The 23,151-nt window shown below is 35.7% G+C and overlaps 3 protein-coding genes across 6 annotated transcripts; 2 read left to right on the top strand and 1 right to left on the bottom strand.

Moving 5' to 3' along the window:
• Nucleotides 1-4,355: 4,355 nt before the first annotated feature.
• Nucleotides 4,356-4,742, bottom strand: LOC130946086 (uncharacterized). The gene has a single exon (XM_057874769.1). The coding sequence runs from the start codon at nucleotides 4,740-4,742 to the stop codon at nucleotides 4,356-4,358; it is 387 nt and encodes a 128-aa protein (XP_057730752.1).
• A 2,012-nt stretch (nucleotides 4,743-6,754) lies between these two features.
• On the top strand, nucleotides 6,755-14,139 carry LOC130944619 (protein KAKU4). Of its 3 annotated transcripts, none has more exons than XM_057873022.1 (13): nucleotides 6,755-7,165; nucleotides 7,828-7,892; nucleotides 8,339-8,415; nucleotides 8,980-9,068; nucleotides 9,165-9,301; nucleotides 9,419-9,601; nucleotides 10,729-10,981; nucleotides 11,130-11,209; nucleotides 11,388-11,415; nucleotides 11,497-11,566; nucleotides 12,081-12,148; nucleotides 12,352-12,445; nucleotides 13,245-14,139. In XM_057873022.1, the coding sequence occupies exons 1-13, from the start codon at nucleotides 6,877-6,879 to the stop codon at nucleotides 13,555-13,557; spliced, it is 1,746 nt and encodes a 581-aa protein (XP_057729005.1). In that variant the 5' UTR covers nucleotides 6,755-6,876; the 3' UTR covers nucleotides 13,558-14,139. The 3 variants fall into 3 exon arrangements, with proteins under 3 accessions (XP_057729005.1, XP_057729003.1, XP_057729004.1); XM_057873020.1 differs by having other exon boundaries at nucleotides 6,758-7,165; nucleotides 10,729-10,996; XM_057873021.1 differs by having other exon boundaries at nucleotides 6,760-7,165; nucleotides 9,419-9,592; nucleotides 10,729-10,996.
• An 818-nt stretch (nucleotides 14,140-14,957) lies between these two features.
• Nucleotides 14,958-19,454, top strand: LOC130946759 (COP9 signalosome complex subunit 5a-like). 2 transcript variants are annotated; one of them, XM_057875603.1, is made up of 7 exons: nucleotides 14,958-15,505; nucleotides 16,469-16,750; nucleotides 16,829-16,976; nucleotides 17,147-17,229; nucleotides 17,399-17,425; nucleotides 18,946-19,023; nucleotides 19,140-19,454. In XM_057875603.1, the coding sequence occupies exons 1-7, from the start codon at nucleotides 15,089-15,091 to the stop codon at nucleotides 19,224-19,226; spliced, it is 1,122 nt and encodes a 373-aa protein (XP_057731586.1). In that variant the 5' UTR covers nucleotides 14,958-15,088; the 3' UTR covers nucleotides 19,227-19,454. The 2 variants fall into 2 exon arrangements, with proteins under 2 accessions (XP_057731586.1, XP_057731587.1); XM_057875604.1 differs by lacking the exon at nucleotides 17,399-17,425.
• The last annotated feature ends 3,697 nt before the right edge of the window (nucleotides 19,455-23,151 follow it).

Below are 23,151 nucleotides of genomic sequence, written 5' to 3'. Positions count from 1 at the left end.
TTTTTAAATAAAAAATAAAATAATATATTTAATGGACATAAAAAATATTGGTACACAATTTTCTTTTTTAAAATATTTTGCATTATATATAAGTCGTATATAAAAAATGTTATTTTCGAATTTGTACACAAAAAATTTTAATTAAATAATAAATTTGTCGTCTCAACTCTCAATTAATTTTATTTTATATATTTAACAAATAAAATAGTAAATTAACACACTAATAGTAATAGTAATAATGATGATTATGTGGATAAGGATGGCAACATGATGATGAGCTTTTTTATTTAAATAAATAAAAAATAGTCTGCATTAAGTTAGTGCATTAATAAATTATAGATTGTTTCCACAAAATTAATTTAGACTAGTAGAACGTTAATTTATTTGTCCGCTTAAATAAGTATTGGAGTTTGATTTTATCTTTGTATGAAGTGATTCATTGACACAAGAGTCTTATAAAATAAAACTTTTTTTTAAGAATCAGTGTTTATTTTGCATAAAAATAATGTAAACTTAATTATTTAAAAAATTAATTATTTTATTTATTTTTATAATTTTATTGAATTTTAATTAAATTTTTATACCATATTAAATTTTGTAATTAAGTCTCTATTGTAACAAAAACGTTAAAATCAATAGAATATTATGTGTATCAAAATAAATATGTCTAATACTTAATTGAATATTCTATTTTATCTTATAAATATTTCGTTAATTCTAACAATTTTATTATGATAGGAACTTATTTATAAAATCTAATATGATATAAGAAAGTAATTAACCAAAGTATAGACTAAATTAAAAATTCAATAAAATTTTAAGAATGGATGAAGTAATTAAAAAAAAAACAAAAGAGAGCACACAAATGGCAGAATAGACATGCAAAAATGAGGCATACTTTTAGCTACGTTTATTTATAGGTATAAGTATGAGACATTTAGATCAAGCCATTTAAATAAAGATATAAAATTGTGTTTGACAGATGAAATATGAACAGAAATATTATGTCTAGAGACACTAAATTAGTGTGTTCAAAAATATTATTTATATACCAAAATCAATCACTAAAATCAGTCATTAATGTATTCGTGTATAAATATATCTGTAGTTTAATTTATTTTTGTTCGTTTTTCCGGGTGACGAACGGTTCGGGTGAACGGAATGGGTAAGAGAGACTAGGAAAATCTGGATCTGGTTGTTGGCGAATGGACGGACCTCTCAGATTCGTGTTGAAGAGTGGAAGGCTGGAACCTCGCGACCTCCCGAGTTGTGGTGTTGGAGAGGGGGAGCTACCTGCAAAAAAGACTCTGGCGCTCAAGTCATAATCCGTATAGATGGCAGTAAAGTGAGGGAATAGGGACGTACCTCGGGGAGGGGTAGGGCCCTCCCCCTATATACTCTGTACCTAGGTTGGGTCCTACAGGAGCAGACCCGCCTTCCAGGAAGTTTCCTTTCCCCTAGCTGTCAGGTGCCTTGCTAGAGGGGTGGAGTGGTCGGGTTGGACTCCTGGTTTGGGTGCGACGTGCCCGTCGGGTCAGCCAACCGGACGGGGGCATTATGCCAGCTGGGCCGGACCGGAACAGTGCCCCCAATGCGCCAGCTGTGGTCGTGAGCACCGTTGTTGGCGCGTTATGATCTCCCTTATTTGTATCGTCGCTTGGTTCGTCGCTCGTGACTGGGGCGTGCCTTCTACGCGCGTGTGGGCTTCATCGTATCAAGGGAGCGTTGTCGCCTCGTTCTTCGCGCCCACAATTAAGTGCATTTATGACTTATTTGAAGGCATGGTGAAAAGTCCATTTTACTCATGACCTTTGCGCTTCTCAATGGCAGTTACTCTTTTGTTTTGGTTTTCTTCTCTTTCCCTCGCGCCTCCTTTCCTTGTTTCCTAATCACTACCACAAACTTCTCATTTTCCTTCTACATTCTCTCAAGCTCTTCATCTGAAATTGATTCAGCAAAGTTTCTTCAAGATTTCGTAACTCCTTTCGATTATCATCATTTTCCTAGTGAGGTTTTTCCTTCCTTTCATGCTTCTTAACTTCAATGCATGTTTATGTTGCCTGTGTGCTTTTTCCTGTTCTTGCCTATTTGGATTAGGTGTTGGGTTTGCATGTTTGACAATGCTAGGTAGATATTAGAGGGTTGCCATTTAGGTTCATAATTTTTTACTTTACTTAGCTGTAGATTTAGCTTTGGCTTAATTGTAGATAAGCTTACTGTAGCGTTTAGCGTTAGTTCCTGTTTTCCCGACCTACCGGCCTTATGGTCTGACCTTGAGTGGTGTCGCCACTGTAGGTATGTCGCAACTCCCTCTTCTGGGACCCCATGTTGACAGATACGCTTGGGTCACCTCCGACGTGAAGGATACACCTTCACAAATAACCTTAAAGGAGCTCACGAAGTTCTGTCTTCGCGACCAACTGTGTATGGGAGGTAAAGAGGAGGGGCGTTATGAGGTGTTCGTTCTCGCCACCCATGGGCGCATATGCCAACTTAACCTTAACACCCTCGGATTGCCAACTGGATTTGGATGTATAAGGCGATGTTCACCATTCTAAGGGTTCGCATCCCCTTTTCCCCTTTCAAATGGCGCTTCTTAACCGGTGCGACGTGGCCCCGTTGCAGCTGCATCCGAATAATTGGGGCAGTCATCCGGTGTTTTAAGATGGTCTGCGAGTACCTAGATCTGCCGGACTCTGTGGAGGTGTTCTTATGGTTGTTTGTCTTGACTAACCCTTCCAAGGAGGGAAGACACGAAAAGGGGTTTATGTCATTCTGAGATGCTCAGGGCAAATGAATTTTTGCGGTGTTTGAAGACTCATTTCATGGCTTTAAAGATAAGTTCTTTAAGGTCCGACCTATCGAAGGTCACCATCCTTTGTGGTTGACTTTGGAAGGGGAGCGGCGGATTCCAACTTACTGAAGTTTCGGGGCCGGGTCCAACGCTTTTACAAAGATTACATACAACGGCCTTACTCAGTGGGATAAGAACATTGCTAATGTGTTGTTGGCCATTTTTAACAAAAAACAACATTAACCCTCGTCTTTTAATGGGTGACCGAAAGATGGGTAGAGGTTATATAGGTGAGTGTTCGGCTGGTTGTGTTGCCCTTTCTTCTCTCCCTCTTTTTCCTTTTCTTTTTTTTTATATATTTTACCGATCTAATGGGTTGTTATGTGTTGCAGTGGACATGGCTGCCGAACACACTGGACTTGAGGATTTGATGGCCCAATTCCTTCTTGATCATAGTGAAGATAGCTCTGCGACCCAGTCTGCCGAGCATCCGTCCTCCCCAAACGCCGAAGCACAATCAGCTCCTCCCCGTCCCCCTCCAGGGCCTACCAGTCCCCAGCGTAACGACTGGTCCGAGCAGCTGCAAGGTGGTGCCTCCCGAGGTAGAGCCGATCGAAGAGGGTTCCGATGTTGCGATTGTCGACAATCCTCGCAAGCGGAAACCGGCCTCTAGTCCTGAGGGGTCCCTTATTGTTGTGAAAAATAATTTTGACGCTGAGGGTTTCATTGATTCGCAGCTCATGCCCGGCACTGATGAATGTTTTCATGATGGGGACCTGGGCACTCAGGCTAGGTGGATATACCGATGTATGCTGAGGGCCGCGACCATAGCGAGGAAAGCCGAGCCTATTCTGACTCAGTCTGGGTCTTTAGACGGGAAGTATCGCCAATCCCTTCGGGAGGTCGAGAGGTTGAAGGCTGAGGTTGGGGTCTTGAAGGAGAAGCTACCCGACACGGAGGGGAAGCTGAAGACTTACTGTTTTATCTTGTTATTGGTAATTGAGAAAGCCGGCTTGTGGCTTTGTGTTAGAAGATTCCAATTTTGGCTTCTTTGTAGCCGTGTTGTTAACGGTGTCGCAGGCTTCCGGGGTGATCAGTCCCGTGAAGCCGTAATCGCTGTAGATGCTAAGTAATAACTATAGAAGAAAAAATGGGAGTAAACATAGAAATAGAAATGGAATGAAGTGAAACAGTAGCATACTAAGTAATGACACAAATTAAAGATAAACAATAAGTCAACACAAGGCAATACGGGTGTTACTGAATCGGTGGGATGAATGGTTGGCCCGACTTCTAAGGGTAGAACCTTGTCAGGTTTGTCACGTTCCATGTTCGGGGTACCTCTTTCCCGTCTAAACGTTCCAGCTTATACGCTCCGTTGCCGACCACTTCCTCCACCTTATATGGGCCTTCCCAATTAGCCGCCAGCTTCCCTTCCCCAGGGGTGGGGAGGCCTACGTCGTTGTATCGTACGTAGGACGAGGTCGTCTGGCTCAAAGTTTATTTTTAGCACTCTGGCGTTGTAGCGAAGTGCTATTATTTGGTTTAGCGCCGTTTCCGACTAGTGTGCCATTTCTTTGGTTTCATAGACCATGTCCTTTTCCACGGCCTCTTCTATGCCACCCAGGTGTAGCCGTGGACTTGGCTCTCCGATATCTGCAGGGATTACTGCGTCAACCCCGTAGGTGAGTCGGAAAGGTGTTTTTCCGGTGGAAGACTGAGGTGTTGTTCTACACGACCACATGACTGATGCTAGTTCGTCTACCCACACTCCTTTCCGCTGGTCGAGTCGCTTTTTCAGGCCTTTGAGGATGACTTTGTTCGCAGCTTCGACTTGGCTGTTGGTCTGGGGGTGTTCTACCGATGAGAACCTTTGTTTTATCCTTAGGCCCACGAGGAACTCCCTAATTTTCTTGTCCACAAACTGTGTTCCGTTGTCCGATATCATGGATTCCGGGATTTTGAACCTGGAAATGATTTGTCTCCAGACGAACTTACGGCAGTTGGCTGATGAAATACTGGCCAGTGGCTCTGCTTCAACCCACTTCGTGTAGTAATCAATGGCCACGATCAGGTTTTTGACCTGTCCAGGGCCAACTGGGAAAGGTCCTAGGAGGTCGATCCCCCACTGGCTAAAAGGTTGGGAGGCTATTCGCAGGCTAAGCTCGGATGCCGGGGTCTTATGGAAGTTAGTATTTTCCTGTCACTTCTTGCATCTCCTGATGAAATCTTGGGAATCCGTCATCATCGAGGGCCAAAAGTATCCAGCTCTCACGAGCTTCCAGGCCAAAGCATTTCCCTCGATATGATGGCCGCAACAACTCTCGTGGACTTCCCTAAGGACGTAGTCCATCTGGTCGGGTCGTAGGCACTTTAACAGGGGTTGATTCAGTCATCTCTTAAATAGCTGGCCTTGCATTATTACGTACTTGACTGCCTCCTTTCTCAACGCCTTCGCGGCCTTGTGGTCGTCAGGGAGCCTGCTGCTTTCTAAGAAGTCAATGATTGGTTAAAAAACTTAATATATATATTTTTTTATAAAGAATAAGGAGACTCGAACTTATAACCTCTAAATGAATATGAGGAGACTATATCATTTGAGTTATAGCTTGTTGGCCAAAAAAACTTAATATATTGGAATGATTTGATGTGAGTATTTGAATTGGGTTTTTATTATTTACATCATATTTAAGAGAAAATAAAAATAAAATTAATTGGTAATTTTATCCATAGAAAGAATCAGTTATGGAATTTAATCGACATATATGGGAATTGAATAATGAAAATTAATAAGTGTAATTGTAAGAATAATTTATTGGTGTTTTTGAATTGATTTCCTCATATTTATTATTTATTTAAGGGAATAATAAAATAGATATTTATCTTATTTAATTTAGAATACTTCTATCTTAGTTATTTTATTTCTAATTACACCATTGAATGTACACATGTTGATTTTATTAATCATATTCATATAGAAGGTAAAAATAAAATAGATTAGCAAAAAATAAACTTAAAAAATATTAATAATAATATAAATTAAATAGACATTTTTTATATATGGTAGACATACATACACTAAGTAACTATTCTATATAATGAATAATAGTTAATTTAATGAATTATAAAAACAAAGCTATGAATAATTGAATGTTTTTAGATCAAAATCAAAGCTATGAATTTTCTATTGCAAACCTAATAATAGTGAATAATCAAAGGAAATATTTTGTTAATCTTTAAATTTAATTGGAATTTCCTCCTTTTCATTTGAAGTAAAGTGAAAAATGAGGTTGAAGAATTCTTTGGGTAATCTTGATTGTATTTATCGCTTCAATATTCTTTCCTACATTAATTGATGTATGAGATTTAATTACAAGTTTTATCAATTTAAAAATTAATAGTTTAAATAATGAGACATGTCCCAAAAAACAGGATTTTTGTAAACTTCTGTTAGATACAGTAATTATGAAAAACAAAATTTTGTTAAAAATAGAGGAAAGAAAAAAAAAGAGTTTTGCTGTTCAACGTTTTCGAACTTAAGTTCTTATTTTCAAGAAAAAATAGGTTATTTCCACTGCTTGTTAAACAATAGGACAATAAAAGGAAGTTCTAAAACACCAAAATATTAAATAAAAAACCATAATTATTGATTAGTTTATTGAAAAAAAGTTATTGGCAAATTAGTTTTATTCAACAAAAAAATAAACAGTAATTTAGTAAATTAGTTAGTATTTAGTAACGTAATAGTGCAAGGCTAAAACGGTAAATTAAAACCAGGAATAAAAGGAAGACGTGGAAATCAATAAAAAAAAAGAAAGAAAAGAAAGAAAGCAAAAGAACCGAAGATAACCGCTACAAGCAGACACTGGAATTCCATTCGTTCGAAACAGGGGTTTATGAGTGTTTTCGAAACATAACAAAAAGAACTCAGAAAACGACGAAAGAAACAAAAAAAAAAGAAAAAGAGAGAAAAAAAAAAAACCGTACCTCCAAATTCACCGTTCAATTTTCCTTTATTCAATTTATGTTTCTCTGAGTTTCTCTCTTTCTCTTTCTCTTTCTGCTCCCACAACTTCTCCACTATGGCTTCTATTTCCGGATCTCGATCGGGCGGCAAAATTCTCCGCTCCCGCCGCCGCGCCGCCACCTCCAGGACACCATACGACCGCCCCGCTCCTCCGCCACCTTCCGCTTCCGCCGCTCCTCCGAGCGCTAACTGGCTCTCCCGCTACGTGCTCTCCCCGACGCGTTTCATTGCCTCCGGCACCGGGAAGTTCTTCTCCGCCGTTTTCGATCTCGATAGCTCTTCACCTACTTCGTCGTCTTCGGATGAGTCTTCTCCATGCTCTTCTGCTGCTGGTTCCAGTTCAGGTTCGTAGTAGATCTGTTAAGAGTGCATTACTTTGAATACTAGGGTTTCTGTTCTTATTTTTGCATTTTGTGCTGTTAAAATGATTAATTCGCGAAATTGTCTCTCTTACTGTGTGGACTTGAGTGTGCACTGCTTCAGGATGTTGACTTTAGTTTTAGTTGATTTTAGTTTAGGTAGATTTAGCGGAGTAACCTTTCACCTATGACAATTTGAAGTGCTTGAAGGTAAAATGTTCATGCTTTGAAAAAATATATGGAAATGGACCTGCATATCCCGTGCACTGCTGATAGCTGTTTGTTATCTGTGAATTTCGTCAATCTAATTTTTTAATTACGTAACCTTTTGAACCATATGTTCTCAATAATTACTGTTAGTTTGATGTATTGTACGTTATAAATTAAAATAAAGTAGGTAAATGAAGTATCAAGTTGCCCTAAAATTTTCTGGAATTCATGGACGTTATATAATTAATGAGAATTTTAAACTAAGTGGTTAGATTCATGAAACTCAATAACTGTAGAAGGTTACTCTTGGAGTAATTTATGCATAAGACTTATTCTTGGGTTAAGTGGATCTCCATATATACAACATAATCCATCTTTGGATTTTATTCCATCAAGTCTTCTCCTTAAAACAATGTGTTTGATTTCTAATGTTGCAGAGGAGGTTGGTGCTTTCGATGATGAAATTGATAACACTGTCGAAGGTGATGATGCATTGAACAAGGTAGTTAACTTTATGTCTTACTCTGCGTGTTTTGCTTATTCTAGAAAGATGACACCCTTCTAATAGGTTTCCCCTTGTTTTAATGCTATGATCATGAAATATGAATATTAGTCTTTTCCACTCTTTATTTGTTCTGGAGGTTGAACTATCTTTGGTTATCATAGTTGAATGTAGACACATGCACTCACATGTAAGTTGCCTTAATTTTAGAAGACAGCACTCCTTAGCCTTGCCCCTTCCAAAAGGTTAAGCTGATGATTGGAAGCATTAAATTTATTTTCCTAGGAATCTGTTGGCTAGTTACAGAACTAGTTATTGTTACCTTTCCATTTTGTGAGGGGCACTTTTGATGAATGGTTTATTCTGCATGAATCCCTTTGTTTCATCTAAGAGAATTGCACATGGAATATTGGTTTTGTAACGAAAAGGTTCAATTTTCTCTGCAGGGGCTCCAGCCATTAGTTGCGAGCAGCGAAAGCAAGCTTGTCATTGAGCAGCTACTTATGAAGGAGTCATTCTCAAGGTACTAAAGAATTTATGTTCAGTCTATTTTTTAGCTTGTGTAGTTCTTCATTGGTGTTTTCAGTTTCCTCACCCTTCTGTTTGCATGTATTATTTGGTATTTGACATTTTGCTTCTGGGTATGATCTGTCTCTAAACAATGTGAATTGGTCAGTAGTAACCTAGAATCGTGTGGTAGGACAAGGCTTGATAGGTGTTTGATTAAAATTTAATATTAGCTGTACTATTTGCCCGATATAATGCTATATATTCATATCTATACACCATCCAGAACTCTTCAAACTTGTTGATATATATAACTTGTTAAAAGTGGGAGTTTCCAGGAGTAGCCAATGAACCTAGGCAACCCATAAGGAACATGTTTATCCAAAATTTATGTAGAATGTACCAATAACCTGCATTAATATTTGCAGACTAATAGTAGTAACATGTAGTATATGAGCAACAGGTAGTAAAACTGCATTAGTGCATTATGTGGTCAATTTATTGGACTTTATGGGTGCAACTGAATTGTTTCCTCTAGTTGTTTGGAATAAGGTTCTAATAGAGAAAAGTATTTGATCAGGGAAGAAGGTGATAGATTGATAAAAATAATCCGCTCACGAGTTGTCGATTTTCCTGTCAATGATGATGGTGAAGATAAGGGGTCAAGAGGTATGTCCAACTGTTGGAAGCAGTATCCTCTACATATAAAAACTCAAGTTTAACTGCTTATTGTTACCTGACTTTGTATTTTTTAATGTTTCTCAGATATAGCTTCACCTGAACTCTGTAGTGCTGCTGTTTTGGAGGCCAAGAAATGGCTGCAGGAAAAGAAGTCAGGATTAGAATCAAACTCAGATTTGGGTTATGGAATACGTAGTTTGGATTTGGTTACATTAACTCAAGTTAGTGACTTTTCTTTCCTCTTAAATTTGTTGACAAATATCCCTCTTCTGTGCTATATGGTTATATGATTTCACAATAATTATATTTTGCAAATCTGTATACCTGGCTCTAAGCAGGTTCCCACAGATGAAGGATCACCTGTGGATGTGGCGAAGTCATACATGCGCTCACGCCCTCCATGGGCATCTCCCTCCCTAGACCATATTAAGCCTCCAACACCAGTTGGAATTCAACTCTTTAAAGAACAAACACCACATCTATTCGGTGGCAATTCTACATCCTCCTCCAAGGTGCATTTGGTGTGTTCTTGTTTTCGTAGAAAATCATGTAGTACTTCTCTTATTATTAAAAGACTACACAGTTTTATATTTAAACTGCTGTTTTACCCCCATTATGTCATTTTCTCCTTCTTTACTTGAAATTTATTTGGAGAATGAGGTAATTGCCGCAGTTCATGAAGTAAAAATCTTATGAATATTAGTGTAGATAGAGTAGAAGGCAACTGATATGTATAATAAAATAATAATACATAAAGAGTTATTAGTTTTATTTTCATGATGGTGGCAAATCATTTTGTTTAGCTGCCTAGAAAATATGTAGATTGATGTATGAGGGGATATAAGGTATCCAGTTGAATTCATAGGGAATTAGGGAAATAGTTTGTGTTTAAAGGAATGATTTTTAATGAGTAGCAGCGTTATTCATTTTGTATTTTAGGTTATGTTTCCATCCCTCTCCCTCTCTCTTCTGTTGAATTCAAGCTAAAAGTCATGGCATTGCCCCCCCTTTGTGGAACCAGGAAAGATTGTTAAGTGGGCTACTAAATACTAATAGAATTGAAGCAGAAAATTTAAAAGTATTCTTCAAGTTTATGAGACAACCTGAGTGAGATGAGTTGTTTTGCATAATCTATGAGTGATGTCTGCTTGAAGCCAGCGGTTCAAAATTTTCTTTTCCAAATTGTTAGGTGCCTTAGTTACTGTTATAGTGCTACAAAGTTATACGATGTATCTTAGGGTATGTTTTGCAGAGTAGAGACATTGGAAGGAAATGTTTAATAGTGGAATTGTATGCAGTGGGAAATTTGTGTCACCCTTTTGTTTGGTCTTTTAATGATCAAAGGGAATCCCCAATTTGGATCCTGCCCAACAACCACAAAAAAAAAAAAATCCAGAGCCTTGCTACTCAAAGCTTTTGTTTTTAAGTTACTTTGATACATACTTGAATTTGGTTAGGTCACTCCATTTCTCTCCATTTCTTGTCATTTCTCCATCGCTGTTCTTGCAAACTTAACCACGAATCCCTGATAGAATTTGTGGCATCAATCATTACTGTCAATCATATGTGGGTTGTCATTTGATTTGGAGTGAGTTATCCTATCCAAATGTTCTGTTTAATAGTTTATGGTGCTGATTCTATGATGCAGTTGAAAAGGGATACTCCTGCTACTGGTTCATGGAGTATTCAGGATGAATTACGAAGAGTAAGATCCAGGGCAACGGAGGAGATGCTTAGGACAGTTCCTTCCTCAAAAATTGATTTGTCTCCTTTTCCTATGGGAAATACAAATAATGTACACACTTCAGCTATTGAAAACATCAAAGTTAGTTCTGGAGAGAAAGCACATAATTTTACAAATGTAGAATATCCATTATCAAACTTGGCTGGTGGAATCAGTGGTGAGGCCTCTCCTGGTATGGCTTTACTGTTGTAGGAAGCATTTTTATTATTCGGGTTTATAATATTTTTTTAATGGTAAAACTACTGAGCGCTTACAATAATAACATTGGATGTTTCTGACTGCTTACTTTGTTTTCTGCCTTTCAGGTTTGGAGAGTAAACTGAATGGTTCCCTGCCTGAATCTTTTCCATCTGATCCAGCTAATATTAATTCTGATCAGAAGCAGGTACTCATCTGAAAATGAGCTTAATAGTTTATTTAACGAGCATCTCTTTAGTTATTTTGCCATTTATATATATATATATATATATATATATATATACACACACACACACACACACACATGATTGTTTTTGGCGACCAAGCTATTTTGTGGCTAACATTGTACTTTACTTTTCATTAAGGGTTTTGGAGCTGTCCAGCAAAGTAAAGGTAATTTTGCAAGTTTGTTGAACTCCTCGCATCATCCGTTACTTTAGTTTTTCTTTGCTTCTGAAAAACCATGTCACATAGGTTCACAAGATGGCTATGGAGAAATAACTACTTCAGGAAAGGGAGATGGGTCCTTAAATGATGTGCACAGGTTAGAGCATTTCATTTTTGTTCAAATATTTCATATATAGTTTGAAGTTGATTTTCATCAGGTTAAATGTTTTTCCATTTGCTTTCTTCTCTGTTTGGATTTTGAATCTTACTTTCTCTCTCTCTCTCTCTCTCTCTCTTTTTGGGTTTTTCCTTTTGTTTGGGGGAAGAAGGGAGGGGGAGGTTGATGGAGTGATTTTGGATCGAATTAAACTTCTCTATTTTCTGTAGTTTATAAACGACCATATTTTCTCTACTGTTTTCAGTATTTGGTTACGGTCATGGAACTTTATGTGAGTGATATAGAAGGTTATAACTCTAGACACCATGATGTGCAAGAGAGATAAATGACAATTGCAAATATGCCTTTTAGTTTTTGCAATCCTATGCCACTGTATGATTATGAGAGTCCAATTTATATGTACACAGGCCTGGTCAGGATTTTCACTGGAAATCTTGCCCTTTGTGGCTATATTATTTATGTTCTAATTTTAAAATTTTTGTGAATGTAATAGGGATGGTGGTCTGGTGTACATTGATGCCACGAATGACACAAATGGGGATAATCATCAGCTAGACTCAGGTGAAACTAGAGAAGATATTTTTTATTTTACTTTATTTTATTTTGTCAGTTGCCTTAGATGTCTTATGATTAAAATAGCACACTATGTCAAGAGACCTTTTCTAGCTCAAGATCTTTAACTGATCATGTAATGCCCTCCTAATTTGTTTATGGTCAACTAACTCTGCTAACTAATTGGATGTCCTATGATCCTATTAATGCAGGTTTAAAATCTAGTTTACATGATGAAAACGGCTCAGTAATCAAAGAGAAGGTTGTAGTAGAAGCTGCATTACCAAATGGGAATTCAGGGCCCAGGTAAATCTATTTCTCACTGGCTTTCCTTTTTAGTTGGACGTTCTGAACTTAAAACCTTGTTTTCGTCTAAACTTTCACGCGACCTTTTTTTTCTGTTGATAACTTGATATACATAACCTGCTTTTCACATTTATCTAATCAGGCGTATGTGGGTTCTTATTCATTTAACACTTTTACTGATATATGCAATCATGCATAACCTCACCTCACATATTTGCAATTTCACCTGGTATAACAAATCAAAACATATAAAAAATAACAGAAAGAAATTCCATATCAATGTGAAGGGGAAATCTAAGAAGTACGAGAACGATAGGTATAAGGGAGTGTGTGCAAGAGATCTGCCCAAATTCTCTGCTAACAGCACACAGGGCAATGAACATGATCCTTCCAGTTCTCTGTTACAACTAACTACCACCTCTTAATTCCGAGCTGATTGATGATAGCTTCTGTTACTTGCGCTGGGGTATCCCCCAGCTTCAGCTGTAATTTGTTCCTTTTTGTTTTATCTTATGAACATGCTCTTTTAAGGGTGATCCCATATCATCACCATTTGATTATGACAATTCCCGCCGTATTTTCTGTGTGATTACGTTCTCATTACCAATGAGCCACAATTTTGTCTTTGAAGTCTTATTTCTGCTGTCAAGAGGTGAATAATTTTTGATTGCCTTGAATCATCATAAATTCATAATGGGAAATCAATTTTCATTCGGACACGACTGGGAAAAAAATATCGACCTTCCTGTCCCTTGTCCTTTTATCAAAATAGTAACAATGCCATTTTCTTTGTTGCTAGAATTCATGCAGGGCAGGTTATTGAACAGAACAGGGAGACACTTGATAATGAACCCACTACAGTTTATTCAAGGCAGGAGGAGACGACAGCTCAGAGGGTTCTTGAACGAGATAACTGTAAGGTGTTGAGTGAATCCATTGAAATACCCGACTCTCAGAACAGTTCCAGCATACAGTATGAGGTTCAAGAAGACAATAATCTGCCAGGTTCGGAAGCTAACTTGGAAGCCACACAAAGTAGTATTGCCAAGCGAAAGGGTAAGAGAGTTACCAGATCCAACACGCGAGGAGGCTGGGCCAAGGGTGTCAAATAATTCGTGTGTGTATTTTTAATGTTGGATTGTAATTTATTTTAGCTTAGAAGTTAGGGATCTTCAGGCCATTTGTTGTGAGATCAAGAGTTAGTCCACGTCAGTTAGGGTTGCTTCCCCTGAAATTCCGGGGAGGATGTTGAATGTATTTTATTATGTATAAATCGTTAAAATTAGAGACATCGAAGATTTTTCTTTTCCTTGTGTTAACTAAACAGGTTATATGGATCTTTTGTGGGATGTTATGCTCATGAAGCCAGAATAACACTGGGATCTGGAATACTAATAAAAAAACAGAGGATGCAATGCTAGATTGCTAGCTTCTGGAATAAGGCTCTCACCTCAAGCTGAGTGTGGTGTGGGCACTGGCTTTATGAAGATAACACACATATCCACCACCCTGCGGGAGTTGAAGTTTAACTATTATTTACTTCTATCCTGAAGGGTGATTCAAGTATAGCACATTTAAGCATGATGCCTGAGGGTTATGTAACGCCAATAGTTTGGAATTGCAAGAACTTTGTGATGTACACTAGAATTTATTTGTGAAATGCATGACGCCAATTTCAAGGTGCTTATTTTATATATTCTCAGAAGTGAATTTTAACATGAATTTTATATGTAGCTGAAAGTTAAAAATAAGAATATTTTTTACAAGGCTGTCTTTCTTGTTAGTTAAAAAAGTTGATCATGTATTAATCATGTTATATGAACACAAAATGAATCATTAATCAGTCATTTATATGAACACATACTTGGTATTTATGAAAAAAATTGATTATATTATAAAAAATTTGTTTATTTTACTATGATAAGTTTAAAATTTTTTTTTGGTTGTGATAAGTTTAATTATTTTACTGTGTAATGTTTGAGCACGGCTTTATTAAAAACTTTATTTTGGACGTGGGTTGGTCCGTTTAAAAAGTCAGGCTTTTTCCTATTTTAAAAACTTGTTAAAAAAGTCTAAGCCCAAAACAAAACACTTATCAAAAAAAGAAAATAACAAATTATTTGTCTTTTTTGCAAAATTATTGTGTTATATTCTTTATAACTAGTTTGCCACAGGGATTGGAAGGTAAGAACTAAGAAGTAAGTGTAACCCTAAACAAGACGAATTCCTATTTGAAACCTAACAAATTAAATTACGCAAACGTAAATTAAGTTATTAAATTTTAAATATGTTTAGATAAAAAAAATTATTAAAAAAAATCAATAATATCTGATTTTTTTTTAAAAATAAAACTAAAAAATATTTTTAATATTTAAAAATTCTTTTTAAAAATCTATTCAAATATAAAATATTTTTTTGTTTATTAAAAAGAGATTTTTTTTTAAAGAAAAAAAAATTTTTTTTTCCAGGAGTGAATCCAATCTAACCATAAACATCTAATAATAAAAAAGGGTTGATGAATGATGAGGAGGCTAGCGATGCGAGAGTAGCAGAGTGAAACACACTCACTCACAGTCACGTCAGTGTTGCTGTGAGAGCCATCGTCTCGTCTCGGTTCTGTTCTGTTCTGTTCGGATTTTCTAAATGGAAGGTTCTGGAAGCAGCGTTTCGGCGTCATCATCGGCAGCGATGGCGCAACAAACATGGGAGCTGGAAAACAACATAATACCCATGGACACACCACCTTCCGGCGCCGACGACTCCATCTTCTACTACGACGAGTCACTCCAAGGAGAGTACCAGCGCGAAAAGCCATGGTCCAACGACCCTCACTACTTCAAGCGCGTCAAGGTTTCCGCTCTCGCGTTACTCAAGATGGTTGTTCACGCGCGTTCTGGCGGCACCATCGAGGTCATGGGTCTCATGCAAGGCAAGATCGACGGTGACTCTATCATCGTCATGGATGCTTTTGCTTTGCCCGTTGAGGGAACCGAAACGCGTGTCAATGCCCAAGCTGATGCGTATGAGTACAGTGTTGAGTATGATCAGACCAACAAGCGTGTATGCCTAAAACCCTAATTTCTCGCTGATACTTTTCTAGTAACCCTAATTCAGATATGCTTCCTGTGTTTTATTTGAAGGCAGTGGAGGGGATTTGGTAACCCTAATTTATTTGAACTTGGTAAAATTAGTGATACTAATTGGAGATATACCCTAATTGAGTTCCCTGTTATGTTTCTGATTATTTGCATTTGAAGGTAATGAAGGGAGTTAGTAATCCTAGTTAATCTGAAACTCAATGCAGTTCATAACCTTGATTGGAGATATGCCCTAATTGAATTCCCTGTTATGTTTATATACATTTGAAGGCTATGGAGGCAGTTAGGAACTCAGAATCCTATTTTCTTCCTGTCATGTTGATGATTGTTTAGATCTTTTTATTTTTACTTTTTTTAAAAATGCACATGAAGACAATGGAGGGAGTTTGTAATTTGAACTCAGTAGAGGTAGCAACCCTAGTTGGAGATATGACCTAATTGAATTCCTGTTATGTTTATTATTTCTATTATTTTCAAAGGCAAATTGAGGGAGTTAGTAACCCTAATTGGAGTTACAGCCTCCTTGAATTCCCCCATTAAGTTAGTTTACTTTGATTGGAAGCTGATGGATGGTGTTATACCCTAATGTATTGGAACTCGGTAGATTGGTATCCCTGATAGAGTTAATACCATGTTAGTTTTCTTTAATTCGGATTGAAGAGAGCTAAGCTTGTGTTTCCTGTTGGTTGTCTTGTTTCTGATCGAATGAACATGATGCTGTTAGTAACTATCATTGGAGATAACCTTAACTTAGTATATGCAGCTTGTAACCCTAATAGGATTCCCTGCTATTTTATTCTCTGTTTGAAGTTGGAACAAACTTGCAGTTAGTAACTCTAATTTGAGACACCCCTGTAGGATTCCCTGTTAGTTTTATTTAATTTGTATTTTATATAGCATTCTTAATGTGTTTGTCGGGGTGTAGGCTGGGCGATTGGAAAATGTTGTTGGGTGGTATCACTCTCACCCTGGTTATGGGTGCTGGCTTTCTGGTATAGATGTGTCGACACAGATGCTCAATCAGCAGTTTCAGGAGCCCTTTCTGGCTGTTGTTATTGACCCCACTAGGACTGTTTCTGCTGGGAAAGTTGAGATTGGGGCCTTCAGGACATACCCTGAAGGGTATAAGCCTCCTGATGATCCTATTTCCGAGTACCAAACCATACCCCTCAATAAGATTGAAGACTTTGGTGTCCATTGTAAACAGGTTATTCTTCATTCTTCTTTTCTTTGTGGAAGTGTTTTGGCTCTTGATTGAACTCCATTTGTTTGTGTGCTTTTGCAGTATTATTCATTGGATATCACTTACTTTAAATCTTCTCTTGATTCACACCTCTTGGATCTGCTATGGAACAAATATTGGGTGAATACGCTTTCTTCTTCTCCCCTATTGGGTAATGGGGACTATGTTGCTGGACAAATCTCAGATTTAGGTACTGTTGATGAACTTAATGGGTACTGATGTATTCCTGGTTTTAGTTCTTTATCTTGGTGGTAGACTAGATTATTTCCATGTTTCTCACATAAGATCCCTGTTGTTATTATTATTATTCTTATTATTCAAAAGTATAAGTATCTCTATTTGAAATGTCTGTTATTGCAGCTGAAAAATTAGAACAAGCAGAGACTCAATTGGCGCATGCACGCTTTGGACCATTATTAGCACCTGCTCCAAGAAAGAAAGAAGTAAGCAGCTAGTTCTTTATAATTCCATAGCAATTCCTTTCTTACATTTGTTAAAATTCAGTTCCTTCTTGTCTCTTGGTTTCCTTTGGATTATTGGAGGGTTTCATCTTGTTAGTTTTCCATCAAATGACAGCATGACTTTTGATGAGACGATTGTTTATTTATGCAGTTCATGCGACAAATTAAGGCTTTAAGGGTGAATTCATAATCAGTGTCTAGCATTATGGTTTCTTTCTCATAACTCATAAGTGATAGACATATCTGACTATTCTATTACATTTCTTCCAAGATTGTTGGCTTGTCTCCACCTCAAAAATCAGCTTAGTTATTCCTATAATTTTAAGATGGTAGCAAAGCTGATCTTTTGTTAATATTAGAATTAGGCCATCTTAGATCAGGTTGGAACCTTTGGTGAGTATTGGGTGTGCCTGCTACCTTAGAGCAGTTCTTGACTAGGTTTCTTGGTGTGGAAGTAGTGAAAGAGGCAAAATCTGTAGCATTGTGCAATATTATACGCCACTATTAGACAAGCAAGTTTTAAGGGATAGGATTGAACATTTGGCCTCTATTTAGTGTAAAGCTTTTGATTATTTATAGGACTTCCCCTCTTAGACATGTTGAGAGATTGGAAAGCTATGCTTCGTAGATAGCTTTCCGTATTATCTCTTTTTAAATCTCTCTCTCTCTCTCTCTCTCTCTCTCTCTCTCTCTCTCTCTCTATTGTATGGACGATTGCTTTTCCTTCATTTCTTGTATTATTAGTCTTCTCTTTGTCTTGATTTTTCTTTTCAAAAATGAGGTTTTATGTACACTTCGACAATCTCTAGGTTTCATGCTCTAGATGTCTAGCCCTAGTGAGGGATTATAAATCTACATTGCTTCAAATATGGCCAAGATAGGTTTTATGTATACTGGGATATCCATAGCTCTAGTGTACCCTTTTGGATGAAGAATTTCTGCATAAAATATTTTTATAACATGGGTGTCATATGTAAACGCTAACGTCGTGTCTTGCACCTTTAAATAAATTATTTGCTTGGATTGGGATAGAGAAGTCTAGAAATTTCAGGAAACATAGTTAGAGCCAAATACTGAATAAATTGCCAAGTGTTTATGATAGATTGATACCAGATAGCTTTCTTTCTGGTTGTTATTTTTTTAAAAAAATGTTGTAATAGATCCATTTGGCTAAGTTAGGAGTCAGAACTTCCTCAAATGTACGGATGATTGAAGTAATTCATTCTCTTTGATTTCAGCTTAGTTTGCTTAGGTGACAATTGCATTTCTTATTTTTTGTTAGATTTACTAGGTCAATTTACAGATCTATTACAAGCATGTTTGCTCATGTTTTTTAACTTTTGGAATAGTTGTATTTAATCCAAATAAAGTTTGATTAGCCAATGCTCATGTTGTTTGGCTACATATCATTTCCGAAATTCCATGAGTGGGGTCAGCCTTTTTTAATGTGCTAAAAAAATTCTATGGAACTTGCACGTTCGTGATTTTGGTGTGATGGATGCAATGCCGATTACCTCGAATTGACTTTTGCAAATGCTTTGCTTTAAATTCTTTATTTAGTTTCATTTAATGCTATTTTGTGATTATCTGCTTTGTGAGCCATGAAATCTCTACTCAGTTTTGATGTTAGCTTCCTCTTTCTGCTGCCCTTAAATTTTTTTCTTTGCATGTTTGATGCTGACATCTCATTCATTGCAGGAAGAGTCTCCACTCGCTAAGATTACTCGTGATGGTGCAAAAATTACTGTGGAGCAAGTGCATGGACTAATGTCACAGGTGACTTACATAACGAACTCTTTTTTCTCTTAATTTGTTTTTGATATATTGCCGTAATATTTTGGGAAATTTACTCCTGCATTTTGAATTGTTTACCATATCCCATTTCTCTGTAGGTAATCAAGGATATTCTATTCAACTCTGTTCAATCAAGTAGGTCTCGCACAGAAACATCTGGCCCTGAGCCCATGATTGAAAGTTGATTCTGCCATTTTTCTTGGCATGCTTTTATGAATTCTTTTTTAATCTTTTTTTTTTTTTTGGTGGGGGGTGGGGAGGGTTATCTTCATCCTTGGCTGGCCAGTTACATCTAACTTATGGACAGTATATCCAATTTTCAATAGTAATGTAATATACCATTTTATCTAATTCTTGCACTTTAATGGATTCTACTGAAGCTTGTGGTTGGTGATTTTTACACCGTTCATGTACGGATAACACGGATACCAAGTCACCTGTCCTGGTAGTACCTCTGTGCCTTTGGTTTCTAGGTGTGGTGTGTCCACGGCCAATTGAAATTCAAACACTGGTAACTATTTAAGTACTTGACGAGAGAATTGATTATAAGTTATAGTAGTTAATGTGATGGTATATGATTTGATGATTGTAAAATAATAAATTCACTTAGTGACGGGTTTGTTTGCAGCGCCACATATATATAAATAAAAGAACAATGAGAATGAATATGTGGGTACAATAATTGCTGTTAAATCAAGGGGAATATTTGATAGTCACTTGCTCAACGGCAGTCTCTACCATTGTGGGCATCCCCACAAATTTGGCTAACTAAGAAAATAAATAAAAGAAGGATAACGAATAAAAGGTCTCACATTGATAACGACAAATACATAGCAATGATGGCAACTAAGAACCTGCAATATTTAACAGTTATCGTTCGATCTACTATGAGAAAAGTTTCCTATGGCAGAAGTGTCGAATTTGGATACGCATAATAAGAGAATGGTTGTTTCATACAAAAACATGCGAAAACTTTGTATGATTCTAGAGGAAGATAGGATCTAGATTTGGTCGGCGCTTGCATTTGATCATGCACATATGCACAGAAGGCTTTAATTCTGCAGTCATTTTCTTATGTAATGTACTTTATTTTGTAATCATTTGGTCACCCAATTTTAGAGGCCTCTAAGAAGACGTATTCTTGGTGTTTCTTCCCCACTAAAATGCAAAAGGGCAAAACCAAGTGAAGCTGGAATTATTAAATCATCTACTTACTTTAAAATTAGGTTGTCAATGTAAACCTCATAAACTTATGTAGACTTTATCAGGCTCCTAACATTACTTTAATTTACTCTTATATGAAGCTGTTAGACCACAATAACCTACTTTCTGAATACTAGCAAAAATACTTTTGATTTATGATCACAACAAAGATATTCTCAATATTGAAAAATGCGTTAAAAATATCCAGACGTGAAGAAAAGGTCATCTTTATTAATAGAAAAGCTGAGGCCACAAATACCAATGCTTATGTCAACGAAGAGAGTCTTTCTGTAAATTTAAACACTTTTGACACCTTTTTAAATATTTTAAAGACGTTACTATAAATCATTAATATTTTATAAGAGAGATAATTTAGAGACATTTTGTGGTATACTCAACTTACTTACGGTGAAAACTCAGGTGTAATCAACTTCACGTAAAGTTGATAGTTAAAAGCCGTTAAATGATTTGACTGATTTAACTAAATTTTCATCTAATGGCTTTCAGTTATTAGCTTCACGTGAAATTGAAGGTGAAACTTACTTATTTAATGATGGAAAGGCAAAAATATGTTGTAGCAAATATTTCTTTGTCTAATGTTAGTGGGATTTGAGGGTCTAGTGGATTGTGATAGAAATTATGCTCCTTATGACTCTATCTCCTTCACCACCAAACCAAGAAGATTCTTAGAGGATAATAGAAAGGGATATCTTCATTCACAAGCTTAATGGTCCTCTATCTCCCATTATTATTGTTATGTAACTTCCTACCTCTGATACAACCTGTGACAATCTCACATGGCAAACCAAACAAAGCCCTCTCTCTAGATTCTTGGAGTCATATCATTCAACATCAACACTAACTCTAGAGATATCAGCAACTTTCAAGAATCCAACACTTGGTGTTGTTGGTGATGCTACCTAAAAAATGCACCATCAAAATTTTAAATAAAATATAAACTTTAATATTTGTCTCGTGCTAGTCTTTTTTCTCTTTTGGTCTTTTGAGTTTTCTAGGGACAAGTCCTACACACCAATCATGTGACAAATCTTTACATTCAGCATTCACGTTCATATCATTATCCTAATCAACTTCAATTAGCTAGTCTAACCAAAAATAGGAAAAAATATTTATAAAAAGAAAAGTTAGAGATTAATTTTGATATACTAAAAGTATAAAAATGCTTTATATAGTCGTACACGATCAATGTAAAAGACAATTATTTTTGCTCATGTGACGTTACATAAGACTGTGTTTGGTTCTGAGAATAAGACAAGATAAAACACTGAAAACAAAACACAAATGATTGAGACATGAAATTTAGTGTTTTTGTATTTTGTTTGGTAATAAATTAGAACAAATTATAAAAATTTAATTTATTCTCATTTCTTTTCATTCAAAAAATTTAGAAAGAAAAATATAATAGTAAAAAATATAATTATAAAAAATTAACAAGAATAACGAAAGAAAAAATGAAAAATAAGTTGTATTTTTTATTAGTGTCTCAGTGTCTTGAATGGACACAAAATACACCAATTCCTTGTCTTTGGACAAAATGTTTCTGTCTATATCGTATCTGTCAAACACAATGTCTCAGTATCTCATGCCTGTAAATAAACACAAGCTAATTGAATGCACCTATAAAACTGTTTTATAATGATAATATATCAAAATTAAATTTAAAAAGTTATTTGCATTTTCTTAATGGGATAAAAAAAAGTGAATATTTGACACATCACTATTGTGTATTAAGTAAACATTACATTAGACACCCAAAAAAAAATCACATTAGTGCACTAATGATGTTCATGCTCAGCTTCTTTTTAATTAACTTATTAATTTAAAATGTGCCATTGATTTATAGAAGAATCCTAAAAATATTATAGGCATAGGCAACAATTGAAGCAAAAATTTAAATAATAAATAAAATGTTGGGACTTTATTCTACTTTGAATGATAACATACTTATACTAAAATAGATGGCACCTCTCCCGGTTGTAGAAAGGGTAGGGGCAAGAACAGAATTTTCACTTTTAGACTTTGAAGATGGTATTGGTTGGTTGAGAGAAGTTCCTTCCATTCCCATCACAATTGATGTTTGTGGAGAAGTAATTCCAAGTTATCTCAAAGGAGAAAATTTTGAAGGGAAAAAATATTGCTCTCCCAAGTTTCAAAAATTATTTTTTTGAGTTTTTTACTTATAAAAAGTAATAGTATTAATATTTGGTATAATTTTTAAAATCAAATGTAACTTTTTAAGAAGCTATTATAGAAAAGTAAAAAAAATGACTCATCTCATAATAAAAAATTTTTTATCACATTTTTTTTTAAAATAAGTATTTTTAAAACTAAAAAATCTAACACAAAAAAATTTATTTATAAACTACTTTTAATATAAGTATTTATTGTTTAAATTATTTTTTAAAAGAAGTTTAATTAAGGTGTTTATTCAATCTGGTCCTAAATATATTTATTACTTTTCATAAAAAAATTATGTAAACACAAAAATTAGATACCAAATTATTAGTTATCATGTATTGTGTATAGATATATATGTTGTTTAATTTATTTGTATTATATATTTTGTATTTGGTATTTTAACATATATTTTATATAAATAACTAATTTAGTAGTTAATTTTTTCTTGTATACGTAACATAATTGATTAATTATATATATACCGATTTAATTCGTTAACTTTTATTATTAGATAAGATGTTAAAATCGACTAATGTGATTTTAAATTTCTCTCACAATAAAAGAGAATAAAAGCAACTCAATATACAAATAAAAATTTGAGGATGGACTTTAGTTTCAACACATGTGATTTGGTTGTTATGTGCTTGAAATTCACACTTAACAACAAAGAAACTATGTGGTGATCTCTAATTCTCTATAAGGTGATGT

The sequence above is a fragment of the Arachis stenosperma genome, chromosome 8 (genome assembly GCF_014773155.1).
Source record: "Arachis stenosperma cultivar V10309 chromosome 8, arast.V10309.gnm1.PFL2, whole genome shotgun sequence".
Taxonomy (NCBI): domain Eukaryota; kingdom Viridiplantae; phylum Streptophyta; class Magnoliopsida; order Fabales; family Fabaceae; genus Arachis; species Arachis stenosperma.
The sequence above is the reverse complement of the archived record's forward strand: the minus strand, read 5'-3'. Positions and strand labels throughout refer to the sequence as shown.